The sequence below is a fragment of the Nicotiana tabacum genome, chromosome 13 (assembly GCF_000715075.1).
Source record: "Nicotiana tabacum cultivar K326 chromosome 13, ASM71507v2, whole genome shotgun sequence".
Lineage (NCBI taxonomy): Eukaryota > Viridiplantae > Streptophyta > Magnoliopsida > Solanales > Solanaceae > Nicotiana > Nicotiana tabacum.
In genome coordinates, this window is record NC_134092.1 from 80289354 (window position 1) to 80310527 (window position 21174).

The window sequence follows — 21174 nt, forward strand, 5'->3', positions numbered from 1 at the left end:
TATTGTGTAATATATGATACATTTTTTATCTATATTGGGTTTCTTTTTTAGAAAAAAAATTTTAAACTATTTTTTCCTATTAAAAAAGCGAACAACTTGAATCACAAGAGGAAATTAAAGGATTGTTATACTCTCCACGTGGCCCTAGAGTCTTTTCGTTCCAATACTCAAACGAAAGGTATTTTTACCCAATATTCCATAGTAGAGGGGTACATTTAAACCTATTCTGTTTTTTATTTCTAATAATCAAGAAATCTTCATGAGTAGTGCTAAGTTTGAAACGAGCAGATACTTGACTCGTCCCTCTACAATTAAAAGCTCTTGTCTGCAATAAAGTTCCTGGTCGTGGGTTGCTCTAGTGGTGAGCACCCTCCACTTCCAACCAATAGGTTGTGAGTTTGAGTCATCCCGAGAGCAAGGTGGGAAACTCTTGGACGGAAGGAATAAAAAATAATAATAATAATAAAAATAATAAAAATTCCAGGCCGTGATGTACATCATACACTATGCTATTACCACTAGACCAAAACCTTGAAGTGAGCCAAACGTAGCTTTTTCAATCAACACTATAGTATTTATGGTCTAATGCCTGCTTCATTTACTCAAATTTTCAACCTTTAATAGAAACAAAAGAGCTATGAGCAAAATCTTTAAGCTTAAGCTGCATCCAAACCGAACCATATCCACTCAGTTAATTGCATGATTAAGGAGACGGAATTTTCAATTTCAATATCGTTGCACATTTCCAGAATAGTCAGGCTAACCAAGCTTTGACACTCAGCTGACAGCTCTCAACACAAACCATACTAGTTTCAGAGATACAAAATGCATTTCTTATGCCTAATGAGTTTGTATTATGAAGAATGTAGATACAACAATAGCAAAATACAACAAGAGGAACACATAAATCCAAACGCCATCTCTGGGAGTGGAAAATGTAGTATGGTCTTAACACCAAGTTAAAGTTCATCCTGCAACAACAGCAGAAGAGCAACTAATGTCACTGAAAGTGCAAGGTATAACATGCCCAACAAAACAAGAAATTCATCTACCAAGCACTAATTCATTCACCAGATTAATTTCAACCTTTCGAGTAGGGCTTTTCAAACATTGTTGATCATTACGCTTCATCGTTCCATCTTTTCTAGTATTAAACAATTTACTTGCCTTGTTATAATTTGTCTCAGTAACCTCTGTTTCATGTTGTACTATATAAAATTACAAATTATACTGGATATGACTGTGAATTTCACTAATGTGTGTTAACTGCGTTAATTACTGTAACCTCTACTTACACCATATTGAAACTATGTGCATTGCAGGAAAAATCTATTAACTACAACATATTTGAGATATTGGAAGAAAAATACAACTTGGGTTTTCCTATAATGGATGAAATAGTTGTAAGTATGCCTTTCTTAGATTATTCATCACGGAAATTAAAAATATTATGCAAAATGAAGCATTTAAGAGAATGTTTTTGACAATGTATGGTTCCAACAACCAGTTAAAGTTTTGTCCTGCAAGAAATTTTGTTTGCAACAGCAATGTGCAATTTGCAGCTCTGACATAACAAACCAAGGATATATCTATCCATTTGAAAGCATCAACATTTCAAACTTAAGCCCAAAACAGAGTGATTATTTTCTTCACAGTTAATTACTTGAACTCCATAAAAATTTCAAAGAATCAATCTTTTTTAATGAATTAACTAAAATATTTTCTTCATAGGCTGTGACGTGGACATTATTTGGGCCAATAAACAATAAGTATAACATGATAGTCTGGTTATCTTGGATTAGGGGAGGCAGGGGTGGGATAGGAAGAGAAGATATCTGAGCTTACATGATAGTCATCCATATAATCGTGGTGATAGCGCTGCAGAAAAGTATAACATCAAAAATTAGAAATTATAATTTCAAAACAAATGTACAGTAAAACAAAGAGACATGGATGTCAAAACAATTATTGACAGTGGCACCTATTTAAGAACTTATCAAACAAACTGTATTGGTTTTTGGTTTTTTCCCTACAAAAACAACTGACTTAACCAAAGGCCAGAAGCTTCAAGTATTTCTGGTGGAATTAATTTGCAAAATTAGGCTTCAGAAACACGAGGAAGTAAAGATCCAATTTAGTATAGAAAGCGATAGACAAACAAATTCTGAAGTTTCGATCGTTGAAAGAAAATCAGCATGCAGAAATAAGTTGTCATGGAATTGCAGCTTTTAACTGAACTTTTTCATTAAAATCTTTAACAGGGAAGGCTTAAGGAACAAAAGGAGAGATGAACAAGGCAAATGAAAAGCAAAATATTGCAAGGAAACTGACTGGTAAAAGCATATCTAAAAATCGGAATATACAGACACTAACCCTCTTGTATCTGTCCCGTTGTCGGTCCCGACCCCTTTCTCGTCTCCTCCTTTCACCTTCCTCTCTTGCTCTTTGAGCTTCCTGAGAATTTCCAACCATTTTAGAACTCATGCTTCAGCAAAAGAAGGTTACGCACAATGTTACTGATAAGCAAGAACCATTACCTCTTCTTCTCTTGCTTTTCTCACTTTCTCTGCCTCTTCAAAAGCCTCCTTTTCAGCCTGAAGGAATGGTTTAAGAAATTCTTAAGCACTAGAAGAGAAATCAAGCTGCAAATTGCCAGTAAAAGATGGAGAATCAAGTACAGACCTCCCTATTGGCAAACACTTCCTGAATCACTTGTTTTGCATAATCTGGCTCATCACACACCAAAATGTTATCAAAAACAGAACCTGCCTTTACCTGCATTCCGACATATTATATTCCACTTGTTACAATATAAATTAAAAAAATGCAGAGTTAGCTGTTAGAGAAGATGACATTGCCCAAGTAAAGATGGTCTATATTACCTGCCAAACTTCGATACCAACATATTTGATCGGCTTCAGTACGTAGAGATCAGGGTCATCTTCAAATTCTGGAAACAAAGAGAAACATCAGAGTTTATTTTCCAATAATCTCCTAAAACTTCATGGCAGTGTCACACGCATCAAAATTCAATTTGATATGATTGCAAACATTGATTACCTGGATTATCAATCCAAGGAATCTTCCATTTTCCTTTATAGTTGGGATTCTTAATTTTCTGCATCATAAAAATAAAGTCGGTAGATACTCCAAGTCATGCTTAATAACCAACCATTCAAAAGGATTTTCACATACCTTCCTTTTCCATGGACCACGGTATGCTGGATTAGGTACTTTGGGTGGCTTCCACATACCATCCTCTTCATCATCCCAGTTATTTGGCTGATCAAAAGAAAAGCAAATTTTTGATATATAGGTTAATCAACTTAGAAGATGTAGTCTCGTCACTTTATATCATGCATCTTATATGACAAATTTCTTACGCTTTGATAATATATCAACCAGAAAACTATCTGTCCAGTGTCCTCTCTCCGTCTGTCACTACAAAGAAGCTTTAGCCTCTTCTATAGGGATGCGATCTAGATGGAAAGAATCCAACTAAAACAGAGATGACAAGAAAGAAAATCTTGTGGTATCGGACTGAATAAGACTTCATTGTCTGATTGAATCTTGCTTTTTCCTACCTCAAGTGCTAACCAAAAAATATTGGTAGTGCAATGCAGGTGGGGCAAAGATGAAAAGGACATAATGGAGAGAGAGAGAGAGAGACAGAGGCCTTCACTACAACAACTAGCATGCCTCATTCAAACTAGTAGGGTCAACTATATTTTACAATTTTTGCAGATTGGAACCAATAATACAAAAAATTTAATAGGATGGAAGCTCACATAGGCACAGTTATATATATGAGAGAAACAGAGAGAGAGATTGCAAAAACATATAGAAACTTATAAAACTAAATGGAAAAGCCGTTCTAGAATGACCATATCTCAGAAAAGGAGTACATAAAACCTCATCAACAATGCAGGTGAAATGAACACGGTTTCATTTAATTATGTTCCAGTTGAAACCTAACCTTTTTAGCTTTCCGGTCTGGAATCTCTCTCGGAATAGAATCATATCCCTGGAGTAAAAAGATCCAAGAAAGTCTGCAATCAAGGCAAATAGCTAAAAACTACAGAAATCTAACCACGTACAATATAAATTACCTCAGGTTTGATGTCATCTGGATCTTCAATATATTCTCTGTCTTCCCAGTCTGCAGGCTATAAAGCAAGGAAATAAGTGAGGGGGCAAACACCAGAGAAGTACCAAAAACTTCGTAAAGTAGCAAAGGGACAGAAGGCAGTTTAAAAAACAATAGTTGTCCAATCTCTCAACTTGAAAGAGATAAAGGGAATATCAGCTTATAATGAGAATCTCTTTCTCAGCCAAATTTATGACCAGTGTGCAAACGTAATAAATAAAGTTAGGCCTTGGCAGGTATTCCTAAGTTTTGCAAAACCGCCTAACCTCAAGTTGGTATACCTTTTTTGCATTTACATCCTTGATTTTGCGGGGAGGAAGTATGTCCCAGTCTGTGTACATACTTCCAGAATCTCTTTCTCGACCATCAATCCAGATGCTGTAGGATGCATCAGGTCTAAGAATGAACGTGTAGAAATGTGTTAATTTGTCTGTTTCACATTCTAATTCCTTCTTGATGGGGTAATTCTGGCCTTGGTAGGAAAGTATAACATGAAGTTTCTTCGTCTGTGTACCACAGATATCTGGCCCAAACATAAAACTGCAGCAACAAGAAAGATTAGCAAACATATTTTAGAAAGGATGCTTCCAGGTCAGAAAGTACGATGACACAAATAATAAACTGGGGGATATGCAAAATAGAGGAGCAGCTCTTCCCTTCCACATATAAGGAATTGCATTCTTTACTTCGCACTACTTTTCGTCTATCGGAAACAGCCTCTCTACCTCTCTAAGGTAAGGGTAAGGTCTGTGTACATATTACCCTCCCAGACTCCACTTATGGGATTCCAGTGGGTATGTTGTCATTGTTACTTCGCACTGCTTTTCGACTCTGATTCTTTTACTGGATTATCAGCAACTCTTAGAACTAAGATATTCAGTGTACAAATTCCACTCATGAATTTGATGAAAATGCATGTTTAACCAACTGGCGATCCTTAACTAATCAGGGTCATAGGTAAGACACACAGAAAAAGAGAGTGGTTGTGCTGCTAAGGGATATCGGATCAGGGAGATCGCTGGCGTGTTTCAAAATTACATGTAAATTTCGCACTAAGAATTCCTGCATAATTCCCATATTTCAAAATTTGAAAAGAGGTAGTGCCCAGTCAAAAAAATCCTTCACAGGAAAGGGGGAAAAGATGCTGCTAAAACCAATGCTTATGCAGATCACAAAATATCCAGATTATGGTATGTCTTAAATGGAGAAAGAGGAAGTTCACATTCTGAACATAACAAGAAATGACCTGTATGGGGTGTCTCCCCCAAATTTCTTCTGATTGACATATCCAGAGAGAAGCTTTATATAACCCCCTCCACATTCAATATCTTGCTCAAACTTTATAGAATACTGTACAACCAGTGTTCTGTTTTTATTGCTAAATTCCGGTATCTTTGCAGAGACCGCGAAATGTTTGGCATCGTTTGTTGTCTGGATACCTGCAAAAATCAGTATCATCTTAAATCTGCCACTGAATTCTTCATCAGCCAAACAAAAGCACAAGGACTTGTGGTTGAGTATGAGAGATTTACAAAGTAAGGAGACTACTTCATTGTTTTCACTATATCAAGTAACGAGACATCAAACAAATTATTACTTCATCAAATAGGAATTAGCTATCTGGATCTGAAGAGCTTGAAACTGCAAACAAAAATAATCATGAAGATTCCTTGAAAAAGATATAATACCTGTCTCAAACAACATATATATGTAGTCCAAGACTTCAAATTTTTATTTGATTGATCAACTTCGATGGTCCCCTTATTGGTTTAATCAATTACTAGAAATCATTTAACATTGTAAATCTGTTGTGCTTTAAAGAGTTAGAATAGGAAACAGTAAAACAGGTGGATTGCTCCTACAAATCAAATTATGATAGCAACACACTATCAGGAGATTTCACCATTAGCATATCTAGACACTAAACCGTCAACTTTCATAAACTTAATAAAGAAAAATACCATCCTAAGAAGATACCATTTACAGTTAGACCAATGAATGGAATGAATGGCTAGTATTTCACGTTCCTATGCAACAAATTTATAGTATGGCGTATAAGTGAAATGGTTTTGCAGCAAAGCAGAGATGATGAAGCAGCAGAAAGTTTTTTAAAAAAAAAATATTCAAAGCTACGAATCCGATGATACAATTGATTAGCCGGATTAAGTGCTTCGGTAATGATACCATTTTGACAAGCTGGACAAGCATAAAATGCCACCTGTCCATATCAGGTGATTTAAAGGTAGGAAAGCCCGATGATAAAAGCTCTACTTCCTCTCGCAAGTGCATCTCATCTCATGATAAGTCAATCTAGTGTTCACAGTATTTCCTTGCCTCTGATTGCAATTTGTGTTAAAGTTGAACATCGAGATAAGCTACCGAATGCACCTCACTTTGGAGAGAAAATAAAAATAGAAAAAGTGACCAAATGCCCTTCGACATTCTTACTCAAATGCATTCAGGAATTGACTCTAAAGTTCGAAAGCAGGAAAACCTTTGATGAGAACCATCTAACAGACACTCCAAAGCTTGAGAATGTACCCCTTTCATTTTACTACTTTAAGTTGTTGACACTTGTGATCTTATACTGCAAGTCAGCGGCATATACTTTATGTTCCCACATGAAAAGTATGATAACATATTAGCAACAAATCATCAAGTACCAATAAACCTAGCATATTGCAGTTCCATTTGAAAGCATAAATATCGCAATCACTGTATATAGAGTAATATAACTCTACCCAAATTTCTATTGGATATTTTGATAAAACAACCCATTATGCATACAGATGGAGACTTCCAAAAGTCAAACCTTTGTCATCAGGATCACCAGCCCATGTGCCGGCCGTGTGCTTAAATGAACCTGATTTTCCTTCACTGATTTTCCAGTCTGACTTCACCCATTTGCTCCTCCATCCATCTTTTCCACATCCAATATAAAAAAAAAAAATAAGAACAATAATAATCAGAATTGAAAGGATCACTTGGGTCTCTTCCTCTTACAATCCATCATAAAGACCAACTTCAAATACTTACACATTTAAGCAGTTCAATTACAAAGTGACTTGCTAATTATCTAAACAAATCCCATTCCGCAAACCCAGAATCAACCTATTTTTCAAAGATACTGTCTAGCTCAACTGAAGATACAACCCATGTACGTATTTAGTAGCCAAGCATATTTAAGTACAGAAATTAAGTTCATCCAATAAACCTTTGGGGTCAACTCATAAGAAAATGGAAGAAAGCACAAAAAGAAAAGCTCAGCAATAGATTCTATTCTTCCAAGTAAAACACGACCACAAGCTCACCCAAACCGAAAGTGACTTAAAAATAAATTCTTTTCATACAATTCAAATAATATAGAATTCAAAGCTAAAAAAACTGGAAGCAAGAAATGCTATTAAACTCAGAATAAATAAATAAATAAATATAACGAATTTACCATCAAAGCTTTCTTCAAAGAAGATTTCAGATACTGAAGAAGTGACAAGTGTAAAGAAGAGCAAAACTAGTAGAAAAGTTTCCAATGAGAATAGGAGTCTACTTGGTTTATGCTCGGAGAGAGCCATCTGCTCTTTTTATGAAAATTTTGGGGTCGTTTGGCTACTTATAGAAAGTTGCTTTGCATTTTGGATCTTGACTTTTATATATTTACGGTAATATCCAGGTCGTTAGTCTTTTTTGATTTTTATATAGAATTTATTTTATTTTAATTTTTTAGTAGAATTTATATTCTTTTTCATTTTTTCTTTTTAGACTCCAATAAAAAATGGATTTGCACGTTGCTTCGTCCAATACAATTGCTTCTGGTGCCACCTTTTTGGTTCATAGTCCTACTTTGATAGTGGGAACTCCATTTGTTAAGAAAGTTCCAATCTTTTGAATCATTTGTATGAATTTTATGTAATACTCACTTTTTTACAATGATTGTCTCGGATATTAATTGTCTCAGGTTAACTTGCGCGCAGGGAGGCAGAATTTGAGCTTCAGGTTAGATCGAACGTAATAGCTTATACTCAACCAACATATTTATATTAAGAAATTCATTAAATATGTATAAATATTAAATTCAAAACTTAGGGATGACAATTTGGGTGGGACAAGACAGGACGGGGCAGGGTAATCTCTTAATAGTACGGGGCAGGGGATCATTTAAATAGGGCAGGACGGGCAAAATTTAATCTTTGAAAAATTTTAATAGGATAGGGCAGGGCAAGATTCAGGTTAGGAGTCAGATCGGGTTAAAAAAGGATGAACCCCGCATTTTAATGGTTACTCAGCACTCGAATCCGACATTTTTTGAAGGCCTAGCAACCTTCTCCGAAGAAACCCTTCTTCTCTACGGATTTATCGCAAGCATCTCTCCTCTTCAACAAATCTGCAACTCCATTCTCAACAAGAACTAATTAGTAGAGTTCTTTCCTTTGTTTAAATATTGCTGGAAAATATTGCATACATGCAATATGCGGGTTAATTTCGATGATGGTCATTGAACTATCTTTCAATTTCACTAAAGTCATTCAACTATTTTTTGTCACTTAAAAGTAACTAAAATTTATCATTGTCACTTAAAAATCATTTTGCCTCAAACTCCTACCATAAATATAACATGACATAAAATTTAATAAGAAAAATCCAAAAATAAATGCCACATAAGCTTAAATGGGTCATACCCACTTTAGATTTATGTCTCCCTTAATATGATTTGATCCAAAACCCAAATGGGTTTAATAAAAAAAATTATTAAACTCCACATTAGTTTAAAATGATTATCATATACTACAAAGTTTTTGCCTTTCTTGTTACATAATGCACATTCATAATTATTCTATAGTAAAATAATCTATGCTAGAAAATTCTTATTTTGTTTGTACTAAAATAATTATTCTATACTAAAATAATCTATGCCACATAATTATTTTGTTTCTAGCATAGATTATTTTAATCTAGAATAATTATGAAAGTGCATTATGCAAAAACTTTATAGTATAGAATAATTATTTTAAACTAATGTGGAATTTAATATTTTTTTTATTAAACCCATTTGGGTTTTGGGTCAAATTATATTAAGGGAGACATGGATCTAAAGTGAATATGACCCATTTAAGCTTATGTGACATTTATTTTTGGATTTATTTTTATTAAATTTTATGTCATGTCATATTTATGGTAGGGGTTTGAGGCAAAATGATTTTTAAGTAATAATAATAAAGTTTAATTACTTTTAGATAATAATTAATGAAATTGGAAGATAGTTCAATGACCATCATCGAAATTAACCCTGCAACATGCAGAATAATAAGAATTAAGTCAAGACGTTCTTCTTCTTTTCTAGTTCTATTCAATATCATATATACATAATCCTTAATTACTAATGACTAGAACAAAAATACATTTACCTGTTGAACGTACAAGAATATTTGATTCTCTCTTTTGTACGTTGATGTGACCCTTCACAAACTGAAATTCTTAAGTGGCTTAAATAGTTAGCCATTTAATTACGTGCTATATCCGGAGTCGGAACAAGCTCTTCTTTAGCAACCTGACTTTGTTAGCTTCTTGTTAGCGGTACTAGTTTGTAGTCTTTATTGACCTGGAACACAAGCTTTACCGGCCAAGTTAACCCGATCTGACTGACCTACCTAAGAGAGAGAACGCAAGATTGACTCCTTCTATCACTTAAAGGCCGGAAGAAAAAAAATTTCCCACGGCCTTATTTACCAAGCTCGGGACTAGAGGGCTTCCCTTCCAGTCGCTTCCTCAAATTCTGGATCCCGCTCTCAGCTTCGTCGATCCTCTCAAGTTTCTTATCCTGTTGAAGGCTTATGAATCGTTTTCCCCAAAAGAAGGCCATAAAGTGCTCGCTTGAGGCGGCAAACAGAGATAGAATGATTTTTGAAGATGAATTATCGGCACATTGAACTGTACTATCGAAACTGTGCTCTGAAGGTAGGTTTATCTACAACATCTGGTGGTGTCATCGTGGGCACGTTCCTCTCTGGGGTGGTCTGGTCTAATCGAAGTTAACTGACTCACATGGAATACGGGATTCGTTTTCACCGAGCTGGTCGCTTGAGTCTCAGTCTAGCGACTCTACCGCCCAGCAAGCAACTGAACTCGCTAATCAGAGACTGAGACGGACACGAGCCGCGCTTCGAAAAGTATATTTTGATGCGTCTGTAATAGCCTATGTGTCCCGAAAAAGAACGGACTAGCCATTTTTCGGACTGGTCATTCAAAAATAATCGGCGATTGCCAAGTCATTGAAAAATAGCTACTATTTTGCTGCAACAGAGACCGGTTCAGCATAATATACTGGAGTTCGGTGCACCTGTGTATGAACTTCCAGCATATTATGATGGACCGGTATACTTTGTTGGCTCCAATATAATATACTGGAGTTCTAGTATACTTTGCTGGAACTCTAGTATATTATACTCCAGTATACTTTGCTGAAACTCCAGTATATTATTCTGGAGTATTTTCCGGATTTTGAACAGTGTTTTCGTTCAGATTTATCTTTACATGAAAAGTGGCTAAATTTCGATGACTTTTGAAATTTTGGCTATTTTTGAATGACCACTTGTAAATTTGGCTATTTTTGAATTTCTCCCTTTAATTACTTGGGTTGAAGCATTAATATCAGGGGAATTTTGCTAATTGATAAACTATATAACATTTTTAAAAAAAAACCATACTTCTTCGACCGATACACCCAACTCTGGTTGACACGTTGATTTTAAGTGTTTCAATAAGTATTGAAAAAATAAAACAAAATAAGATTAAGCAACATACAAAAAAATGTTAAGAGTAAAAAAAAATAAAAAAAACTAAATGGGGCAGGGCGAAGCAGCGGTTAATAGGGTGGGGACAGGGCAGGGCAGGGCAGGGCAAGATTTTGAAAGAAGGCTAAACGAGGTAGGGCAGGGCGGGCCAAAACTTTAGTGGGTCACCCTGCCCTGTCTCGCCCCCCTCCCCCCCCCCCTCCCGCCCAATTAAAACTCATTCATTAGCATTTGAAGTCGTCATTCTAAACTCTAAATTTCGTAAGGTTGAAATTCTAGCTCCGCCTCTGTTTGCGCGCATCTTTTCTATTTTATCGTATACCTACTTTTTCTCACTAGTGAACTTCGAAAAATAAAGAGCATGTTTGGCCAAGCTTCTAGGAGGGTACTTTTTTAGTCAAAAAAAAATACGTTTTTGGAAATTTAAAGTGTTTGGCCAAGGTAGAAAAGTGCTTTTGAGCACCACCAGAAGTAATTTTTTTGTTTTTAGGAAGAAGCTACAAATTCTAACTTCTTCCAAGATGCAGATTTCAAGACAAAAGTGTTCTTACAAAAAATTTATATTTTCCAAATTATTCATCATTAATTTAACTATTTCTTTTTATTTTTTGTTTCTACCATCCATTTCTTTATTTTTCTTATTTTTCATTGTTTTCTATTCTACTCTTATTCTTCTTTGAAATAGTCTCCCTTCTATAAATAGATCTCTTTTTTTGTATAGGATTTATGGTGTAAATTTTTAATTTATATTGAACGATGTAATTTTGATATGTCTAAATTATCATGTAAATAATAAGTAATACCATACACCCAATATTATTTCTTTGAATAATTATATTTTATATTGATTAAAAATTTTAATATATATATTACTTTATATTTTATAAATTCAATTCTCTTTTATAAATAATACTATTTGTAAATTAAAAACTTATTGTTCTTTTTCGTAATTTGTTACTCAAAAGTATTATTTGAAAAGATTGGCCAAACACAATTTGCTTATCAAATATTGTAAAAAACGCTTTTAAAATGAATTGGCCAAAGACAAACTACTATTTTTCAAAAGTACTTTTTCAAAATATACTTTTGAACAAAAGTACTTCTCAAAATAAGCAGTTTTTAGTAGTTTGGCCAAACGGACTTAAAAAGAAATCTCTAGTACTTTTGTTAAATTTTTAATCTGGTTTTCCAATGATTACGCCTACTTTATTGACCACTAGATCATAACGCTCATTGTGACTTTTTTATATACTAGTTATAGAGTACGTGCTTTGCACATGTAGCCTAGCGATTATTATAAAATTTCAATGTAATAATCTTTAAATATAATGCATAAATTAAAATTACTTATTTACCTTATAAAAAAATCAAAGCTTATGGAAGATGCAATTTTTAATTCAGGATAATTGTTATTATAATTAATATTGTAAAAGGCCTTTTGTTCCACCTTTGTTGAACTTCCTTGGAGAAGGAACGGAAGCTACCCTGCCAAAATTCAAAGGATATTTTTTTTCATAAAAGAAAAATATTTAAAATCCAATTCGCTTGTACTCATAATGAAGACTCCTAAACCTAATAGAGTTCTAGGTGCACAATATTTAGTTTCCTACTTTGATTTATCTAATTTAGGTGTCAACTTGATATTTTTCTTTTTTTGGTGTTAATTAATTTTTCAAATAAGAAAAAATTTAATAATTAAAATTTTACTTGATATCAAATTCCTAAATATTAGGAAAATTAAATTAAATTATGATTTTGTCTAGTGTGAAATCTTTTTTTGAAGGGTAAAAAAAGATAATAATATTTTGTTAAGGGGCTTCGTGCTTTTAATATAGTATTAGTCTTAGAATATGCGTTTTGCGCATGTACCCATATTAATAAGTAAATAAGTTTAAAAATCACTTAGATATTATCATATAATTTGTTAGAGTTATAAGTTAAAAAATTTAAAAAAATTATAAGTTCCTAAAAATGATGAATGTCGACCCTATTTAGCTAGCTCAATAAAGGAAATAATCATGTCTCGCTAACGTCCGCAAATCCTTATTGTAATTTTGAGGACTTTTCTGGGAATATTTTATGAAAATTGTTGATATTTTATTGGTTTAATACTGAAAATAAATAATACAAATATTGTTATTGTTATTCTTCAAAGATTTAACAAATAAAACAAATTAAAAAATTTAATTTTTTGATCTTTTAGAGATTCGGGAATGTGAAGTTTAGCTTATAGCTCTTTAAAAATTTGATACCTGATAATCTAAAGTCTAAAAATGAGTAATGTTTAGTTAATATTTTACAATAAATAATTATGAACTAAATATAGAGACCTATTATTTCCCGGAACAAATGCGAAAAAAGGAAAAATTAATTTATGACAACTAAAATAGAATACAACTTGTCATTTGTTATTTCATCTTTATTGCTTCAAGTTTATATTTTACCAATTAGACTCTTAATACTAAATTATAATTGGGTTTGCTTTATTTTTTGATTGGTTTTAGTACCAATGTTCTTTCTATTAAAATAACTTTATGTACCCTAACTAAGAGTTTGTCAACTTGAAAATTAATTTTTCATGAATTTAGAAAAGAATTGAATAGGATTCTTTTGCTAATTAGTTATATAATTTAGAGACTTGATTATTTATTATCAATATTAACAAAAATAATGTATTTAATATTGATTCAAATTCTTAAAGGTCATCTCATGATATAAATATCTAACTATAATTATAATTTTATCCACTATGAATTATATGTTTAAAAGGTTTTAAAAAACTAATATAATCATATTTCACTTTTGAATCTTTGTGTTTGCAGAATAATTAGTATTATTGACTCTTGCCAACTACTTTTCTAATCTCTCTTTCTCCCTATCTCTTTATATCTTTTATGTTTTTAAATATATAGTTGCTTGTTCTAATTGGTAAATGTAGTTTTCAAACATTATGTAAAAAAATATTATTTGCGTGAAAAGTAGCCCAAATTTGATATGCAAATGTATTATGGCTCATATATATAGTTCAAAGTTAATATGTAAAGAATTATAATTATATTACATTTTTTAAATAAATAAATAATTTATATTAGATAATTAATATATTAAATGATTTTAAAATCCTACCCTCGTACCTTTAAGATTTCAATACTCTTTTGCACTTTTATCCCAGTTATTCGAGGTCCTTTGCAAGAACTTTTACCCATCTTCATTCTCAAGCCAAAAAGTCTAATCCTTCAACTTCCTTTCTTTCTTCTCCTTTCTCAGAATTTCTTCCATTTTCATTCTCTAAAGAAATGGCAAAAACTTCTAAAACTGTTCCCCAGAAAGAAACTCCTCCTTCTTCGCGGCCGTCTATTGAGGCCGAGGAGACCGCTCCGCACGCGGCCGTCGACAAACCAATACCCTAACCTCCTTTGAAAATGTTCATCCCGGGGGATGCTTGGTCAACGTCGATTTCAAGGTCAAAAAGCCTTCCTCGGTACATGGCCGGTGTGATGAGGTCTCGAGATACATCTGCTCGATCACCGAAGAGGTCCTCCCTATGGTCCGAAAAGATTGGAACTGGGGCCAATAAAGACATAGTGGTCCCCGACCCTGATGAGGCCATTACCACTTATGTCGAGGGATACTTAAATGTTTATACTTATCCCTTTACACTAGGTCCGGTGGACCCGGTCATTTTAGATTTTTGCAAGAGATACGAGGTATACCTTGGTCAGATTCATCCTTCACTGTGGAGGATTGGGATCCTCCTTCGGTTCTTTGTGAACAAAATCGATGGGTGCTCGATCTTCCGGGGGGGCTGATAAAGCTCGTGCGTCGGGCCAGTAAAGCCCCGTTTTCAAGTATTGATTAGGACCGGGTTCAGGGCTGGCAAGGCCGTTTTGTCCGAGTGAGGACTTCAGAATTGATCCCATTTGAGTGCAGGTCATTTCCCGAGAAGTGGAATACATCACGTAAGTATAACTTACTTTCGAATGTCGATTTCATTCTTACTGCTTTTTTCCTTATAAGTGCTTTGTGGTGGTGCAGCCATCGCTCGGGTCCAAATGTTATCCCTCGACTCAAGGAGTCGGTCGAGGGTATCGTATCATAGATGCCCTACTTCGAACGCTCTTGGCGCAAACTCTTGAAGGGCCGTTGGGAGGCCCGTTCCCATGGTGAGACTTCTTTCCCAAGTAGGTAGTATTAGGATTCTACTTTCTACGATAAATCCTTACTCCTTTTACTTCTTTTTGCAGGTCTATCCAAGGATGTCGAGCTGTGGCCTCCAGTTGGTGGAGAGGACTTTTCTTCCAAGTCCCCTATTCCGATACATGTCGAAGAGAAGAAGAGGAAGAGGGATCCGAGTTCCCCGAGCTTGGAGAAAAAGAAAATAAGGAGAAGGTTGGTGTGCAAGTCAAAAGAAAAAACCAGAGCCCGAGCACCAGCTTCGGATTTGCTCTATCGGTTGAGGGACGAATCCGAAGAAGAAGAACCTTTTGTTCTAGTGGTCCGCAAGCCGTCGCAGCTTGAAAAGAAGGGGGCCTCCGAACCAGAGATCCGTGAGGCAGATCTACCTCAAGCCAGGGAGGTCGATGAGGAGACCGGGGCCGAGGCTTCCCGGGGTACGAGAAGTACCCCAAAGGAGGCACTCAGTGTGATAGACATCACCGAGTCACCCTCGTTCACCGAGTCCATGTACAACGAGGCCCAAATGGTGAAAGAGCGCCCCAACGAAGGATCCCACGGAGCGGACGACCCCCTCTGCTACTTTTTTGATGGCGTGGATTCCACCACCACAAAAGACGTCACCGGATTGGGTGACATAGAGGTACCGAGGAAGAGTCCGACCTCGGGGGCAGAATGGCCTAAATCGAGCCCATAATTGGTCAATCGGTTCCCTGCCCTGAGTGTGGATCCTGATCGGAAGCGGTCCATTGTCATTACCGTTCCATAGGATGCTTGGGTTCTTTTCGCCCTAGTAGGTGTGGTTAGTTACCTCTAGTGCCTAGTGACCGAAGAGGACCAGGCCAAAATGAACGAGGTTGATGTGCCCTGCTTGTTCAACGAAGCACAACAGGCGCTGAACCGGGTAACTTTAGATAACTCTCGATGATTTCAATTTTTCCTTTTATACTTGAATTAATTCATTGATAATCCTAATATTTTTATTCGTATTTGTAGGCCTCGGTGCTTTACCATGAAACTTTCCTATGGTACCGGGATGAGCTGAGCCAACTCGAAGCCGAAGTCAGAGAGGTTACGGAGAAAAGAGACACATACAAACTTCTCAACGAGCAGCGTGAAGAAGAGGCTAAGAGCTTTTGAGATGAGTTAGAAGCGGCTCAGAAAGAACATGCCAACCTGGTTGAACAGGTAAATTTTTTTGAAGTTAGTGACGATGAACTAGATACGGTGTCTAATGGTCGGAACCCGCAGGTTCAACAGAAGATTGATCGGATCGACCAGCTCCGAGCCGAGATGGATGCATTCAAGGTCGAGGCCGAAGAGTAGAGAGGTAGGATGGACTGCCTGGCCTTGGAAAAGGAGACTGCCCGGGAGCAGTTGACCTCAGCAGAGGTACAGTTTCGAGCGACGAGGGAGAAGGCTAAGGCACGGTCCCAAACGATTGAGGAGCTCCAGTCTCAGCTAAGCTCGGTTGTTTCTAATTAAGATACCATTGCCAAGGAGCTTAAGGCGGTCAAGTCGGTGGTTGAAGTAACCAAAGCTGATGCTGACGAGATGGTGGCCCAGTATAAAGCCGATGCCGAGGTAGCTTAGGACCGCCTGAAAGATATTGTCGAGTATGTGAAGTGGCAGTCCCGAAGGGAGGCCCTCGAGGAAGTTCATGCTCGAGGTTTTGATTTATCGGCCGAGGTCAAATATTCTAAGGGGCTCGAAGCTGAGGCCAAGAAGTTAGAGTATCTTAAGGGTTCGGAAGGATCCAGGGGCGTAGAAGACTCTGATGGTCTCGGCGACGAGGCGGGGTCCGGTGGAGATAAAGTCGTTTAAGTACCTTGTATATTTTATCTTGTTTTTGTACTTTTGTACTTTTTTGTCAAGGCCATTTGGCCTTTGTAAAGATATTTTCATATATTTATAAGGCTCTTTTTCCCTTCGATAGTTTTTAAGCTCGTTTTCTTTTGCTTTTTTCCTTGTGATTGTAAAGATAATGCATGCCTTAGCACGTAGTAATTAGGTCTTATTCGGAGGTTCGAACAGGCCTTTCTCTCGATATTATTTTGTTTAAAACTCGTGGGGGGATTGATATGACGGAAAGTTTTTCCCAAAGTACTTAGAAGTTTTTAGATTATAATTCGCCGAGGGTAGCCTTATTCGGAGGTTCGAATGCCCAGTGGTCTTGTTAGCCCAAGTCATCCAGGCTTAGCCGAGATAACCGTTCCCGAATAGGGGTGGTCGTAGCCTTTAACGTTCGGGCACTTCCAAATAAACTTTGTGCCCCCAGGCTTCATTATCCCGAGCTATCCGAATCTGCCTTGGGAGGCAGTCCCTGAGTGAGGTGGCCCTTGGGCTCGATGTATTTAGGGGATCAAATGTAAGAAATAAAAAGTTTCAAAGAGGAGCCTGACTTATTTTTACAGGTGCCTTTGTGGATTTCCCTCAGAACATACTCGGTGTCTCCGGGTCCTAGACATATTGCGAGTGGGCCATCGAACATTCTCCAGAACAATGTACCGTCTTTGGACGGGCTAAATCGGGCTGCATTCGTACGAAGAGTCCTCGATTCCTTAGGGTCCGAAGGCAGTTTTCCGTTCTTCAGATATTCTATATATTTGTTTCTTCAGTACCAAGTTAGGCTTGTTGAGTTTTTCTCGGCGTGACCTTCTTCCACTACCGATCTCATGAGTTGTACGACCGCCCCCAAGTTGAACTCATCGTCATCGACTGACAATCCCAAGTTAGCAAGGGCATCGGCCTCGCTGTTTTGAACCCGAGCACATGTTGTAGAGTCCACTCCTTGAACCGATCTAACGTTACCTGCAATTTATATAGGTATCTTTGCATTTGTTCTTATCTGACTTCGAACATCCCATTAACTTGGTTCACCACAAGGAGGGAGTCTCACTTAGCTTTGATCACATCTGCCCCCAATCCTTTGGCCAGTTCGAGACCTGCAATCATGGCCTCATACTCGGCCTCATTGTTAGTTAATTTTATAGTCCTAATAGATTGTCTAACTACATTACCTGCGGGTGGTTTCAAGAGAATTCCAAGTCCGGACCCCTTCGCGTTTGAGGCATTGTCCGTAAAGAGGCTCCAGATTCCCGAAGAAGTCCCCGAGTTCAACAACAACTCTCCTTCGACCTCGGGTATTAGGGCCGGTGTAAAGTTGACCACAAAGTCTACCAAAATTGGAGACTTACTGGCGGAACTAGGCCGATATTTGATGTCATACCCACTGATCTATACGACCCATTTGGCCAACCGTCCCGAGAGCTCGGGTTTATGCATTACATTCCTCAATGGGTAAGTGGTTACGACACATATGGGGTGACATTGAAAGTATGGTTTTAGCTTCCTAGAGGCACTTAGCAAAGCGAGCGCCAACATTTTATTGTGAGGATACCTAGTTTCGGCCTCGCCAAGAGTCCCGCGAACATAGTAAATTGGAAATTGCGTACCTTTCTCTTCGCGGACTAGTACTCCACTTACCGTTATCTTTGATACTGCCAAGTACAGGTATAGATGTTCGCCTGTCTTCAGCGTGTGAAGTTGTGGTGGGCTCGATAGATATTTCTTGAGCTCTTCCAAGGTCTGTTGGCACTCCGGGGTCCATGAGAAGTAATTAGTTTTCTTCAACAATGAGAAGAAATAGTGGCTCTTGTCGGATGACCTCGAAATAAATCGTCCCAAGGTGGCTATGCATCCAGTTAACCTTTGTACGGCCTTCACGTTGTTCACAAAAGTGATATCTTCAATGTACTTGATCTTATCGGGGTTGATCTCGATTCTCCAGTTGGATACCATGAATCCGAGGAATTTACCGGACCCGACTCCAAATGCACATTTCTTCGGGTTTAGCTTCATATTGTATTGCTTCAATATGCTGAAGGTTTCTTGAAAATGTTTCAAATGGTCCTCTACTCGCAGGGACGTAACCAACATATCATCAATGTAAACCTCCATTGGTTTTCCTATTTGGTGATGGAGGAAGTTTTTTCCTGATCACCCGGGTCCATTCAAATTTGGTTGTACCCGGAATAAGCGTCGAGAAAACTGATAATCTCGTGGTCGGCCGTTGCATCGATCATGCGATCGATGTTAGGCAAAGGGAAAGAGTCCTTGGGACATACTTTATACAAGTCTTTATAGTCTACACACATTCTTAATTTGTCCCCCTTCTTGGAGACTACTAGTACGTTTGCTAATCAGTCCGGGTATTTAACCTCCCGGATAGACCCTATTTTAAAGAGTTTGGATATCTCGTCCTTGATGAAAGCATGTTTGACCTCGGACTGGGGTCTCCTCTTCTTCTTGACCGGGTGAAATTTTGAGTCCAGGCTTAGCCTGTGAGTGGTTATTTCCGGCGGGATCCCTGTCATATCAAGGTGGGACCAAACGAAACAATCTTTGTTAGCTATAAGAAATTGAATGAGTTTTTTCCTGAGCTCGGGATTCAACCCTGTGCCCATGTATACTTTTCGATCGGGCAAACGTTCGATCAGTACGACTTGTTCTAGTTCCTCGACCGTTGATTTGGTAGCGTCAAAATTATCGGGAGCTATGAAAGACCTGGGAAACCCGTAGTCGTCATCCTCATCCATCTCCTGCTTCTCCGGTTGGGACGGAGTCGATGTCAGTAGTTGCTATTTAGTTTCTCCCTTGGTGACCGAACCCAGCTCCTTCGGTGTTGAAAGTGTGGATATCGGGACCACCGAGTTGACCGCTAACATCTCTTTTGCGGCCGGTTGTTCTCCGTAAACTATTTTTATTCCTTCCAGCGTCGGGAACTTCAACACCTGGTGCAGAGTCGAGGGTACCGCCTTCATGTTGTGAATTCATGGTCTTCCGAACAAAGCATTGTACCTCATGTCCCCTACGATCACATAGAACTTTGTTTCCTGAACGGTCCTGGCGGTGTTCACTGGTAATGTTATCTCCCCTTTAGTGGTCTCACATGCCATATTGAACCCGTTTAAAACTCGTACCATAGGCATGATCTGATCTTGTAGCCTGAGTTGTTCCACGGCCCTTGATCTGATGATGTTGGCCGAGCTACATGGATCAATTAACACAGGCTTAACTCGAGATTTATTCATAAGTACTGATATTAACAGTGCATCGTTGTGGGGATGCACGATGCCATCAGCGTCTTCGTCGTTGAAGGACAAGGTTCCCCCCGGCACATAATCCCGACTCCATTTTTTCCTTGTGATAGATACTTTGGTGCACTTCAGCATTGACTCCCGGGGAATGTCGACCCCACCGATGATCATGTTAATGGCGTACTGAGGTTCCTCCTGTTTGATATGTTTACCAGAATCTCTGTTCCTAAAGTGGTTCTTGGCTCGATCGCTCAGGAACTCTCGGAGATGCCCGTTATTGAATAGTCGGCAATCTTCATTGTCGGCAATAGTCGGGCTACCTCCTCTCTTAATTGTTGGCAATCTTCAGTCATGTGACCGTGAGTGCCATGATCTTTGCACATTAAGTTAAGATTACTTTTGGGCTGGATCGGACTATAGGGGTCGAGTCTATTTTGTGTCTTTGATATGTCCAATGGCGGATACGATGGCGGTGACGGCGACATTAAAATTGTACTCCAATAGCCTTGGTGCTTCCTTCGGCCTGATGGGCATGTCGAAACTATTTTTGCTCATGAGTCCCCAGTTTTTTTGACCTCGATCACTTAATATTTCACTTTTCACGGGGTTTCGCCCAGATCCACTACCCCTTCGGTCTCTATTGTATGGCTGATATCGATCCCTGTTCATTCTTGGTTCACGATCAATGTATCTCCTGACTCTGTCAACTGTTTTGACGGGATAAACAGACCCGGAAGGGGCCCCGAGTTGATCAACTTCGACCCTGATTTTTGATTGATACCAATTATGCATGTCAGCCCAAGTGACGGCCGCGTACTCCACCAGATTTTGTTTTAACTGCTGTGAAGCCAACGAGCTCCAAGCATTGAGTCCCTGGGTGAAGGCTTGAACGGCCCAATCATCTGCGACTGGAGGCAAGTCCATCCGTTCCATTTGAAACCGGGACACGAATATCCTGAGCATCTTA

General features: G+C 37.7%; 1 protein-coding gene across 1 annotated transcript; it reads right to left on the reverse strand.

Annotated features, from left to right (window-relative positions):
- Positions 1-695: 695 nt before the first annotated feature.
- Positions 696-7750, reverse strand: LOC107779794 (calreticulin-3). The gene is made up of 14 exons (XM_016600279.2): positions 7593-7750; positions 6960-7067; positions 5394-5586; positions 4429-4687; positions 4110-4166; positions 3977-4024; positions 3196-3282; positions 3061-3118; positions 2883-2950; positions 2683-2775; positions 2538-2594; positions 2374-2454; positions 1846-1878; positions 696-971 (listed from the first exon to the last, which is right to left on the reverse strand). Exons 1-14 carry the CDS (start codon positions 7717-7719, stop codon positions 960-962), a joined length of 1281 nt encoding a protein of 426 aa, XP_016455765.1. The 5' UTR covers positions 7720-7750; the 3' UTR covers positions 696-959.
- Positions 7751-21174: the final 13424 nt, after the last annotated feature.

Bases quoted from the DNA above. Each gene is read 5' to 3' on its own strand.
- LOC107779794 (XM_016600279.2), bottom strand. From the start codon at position 7,719: ATGGCTCTCTCCGAGCATAAACCAAGTAGACTCCTATTCTCATTGGAA. The intron at 7,068-7,592 runs GTAAATTCGTTA...GATGTGGAAAAG, and splicing joins CTTTGAAGAAAGCTTTGATG to ATGGATGGAGGAGCAAATGG. The intron at 4,167-4,428 runs GTATACCAACTT...CTTGCTTTATAG, and splicing joins AGGATGTAAATGCAAAAAAG to CCTGCAGACTGGGAAGACAG.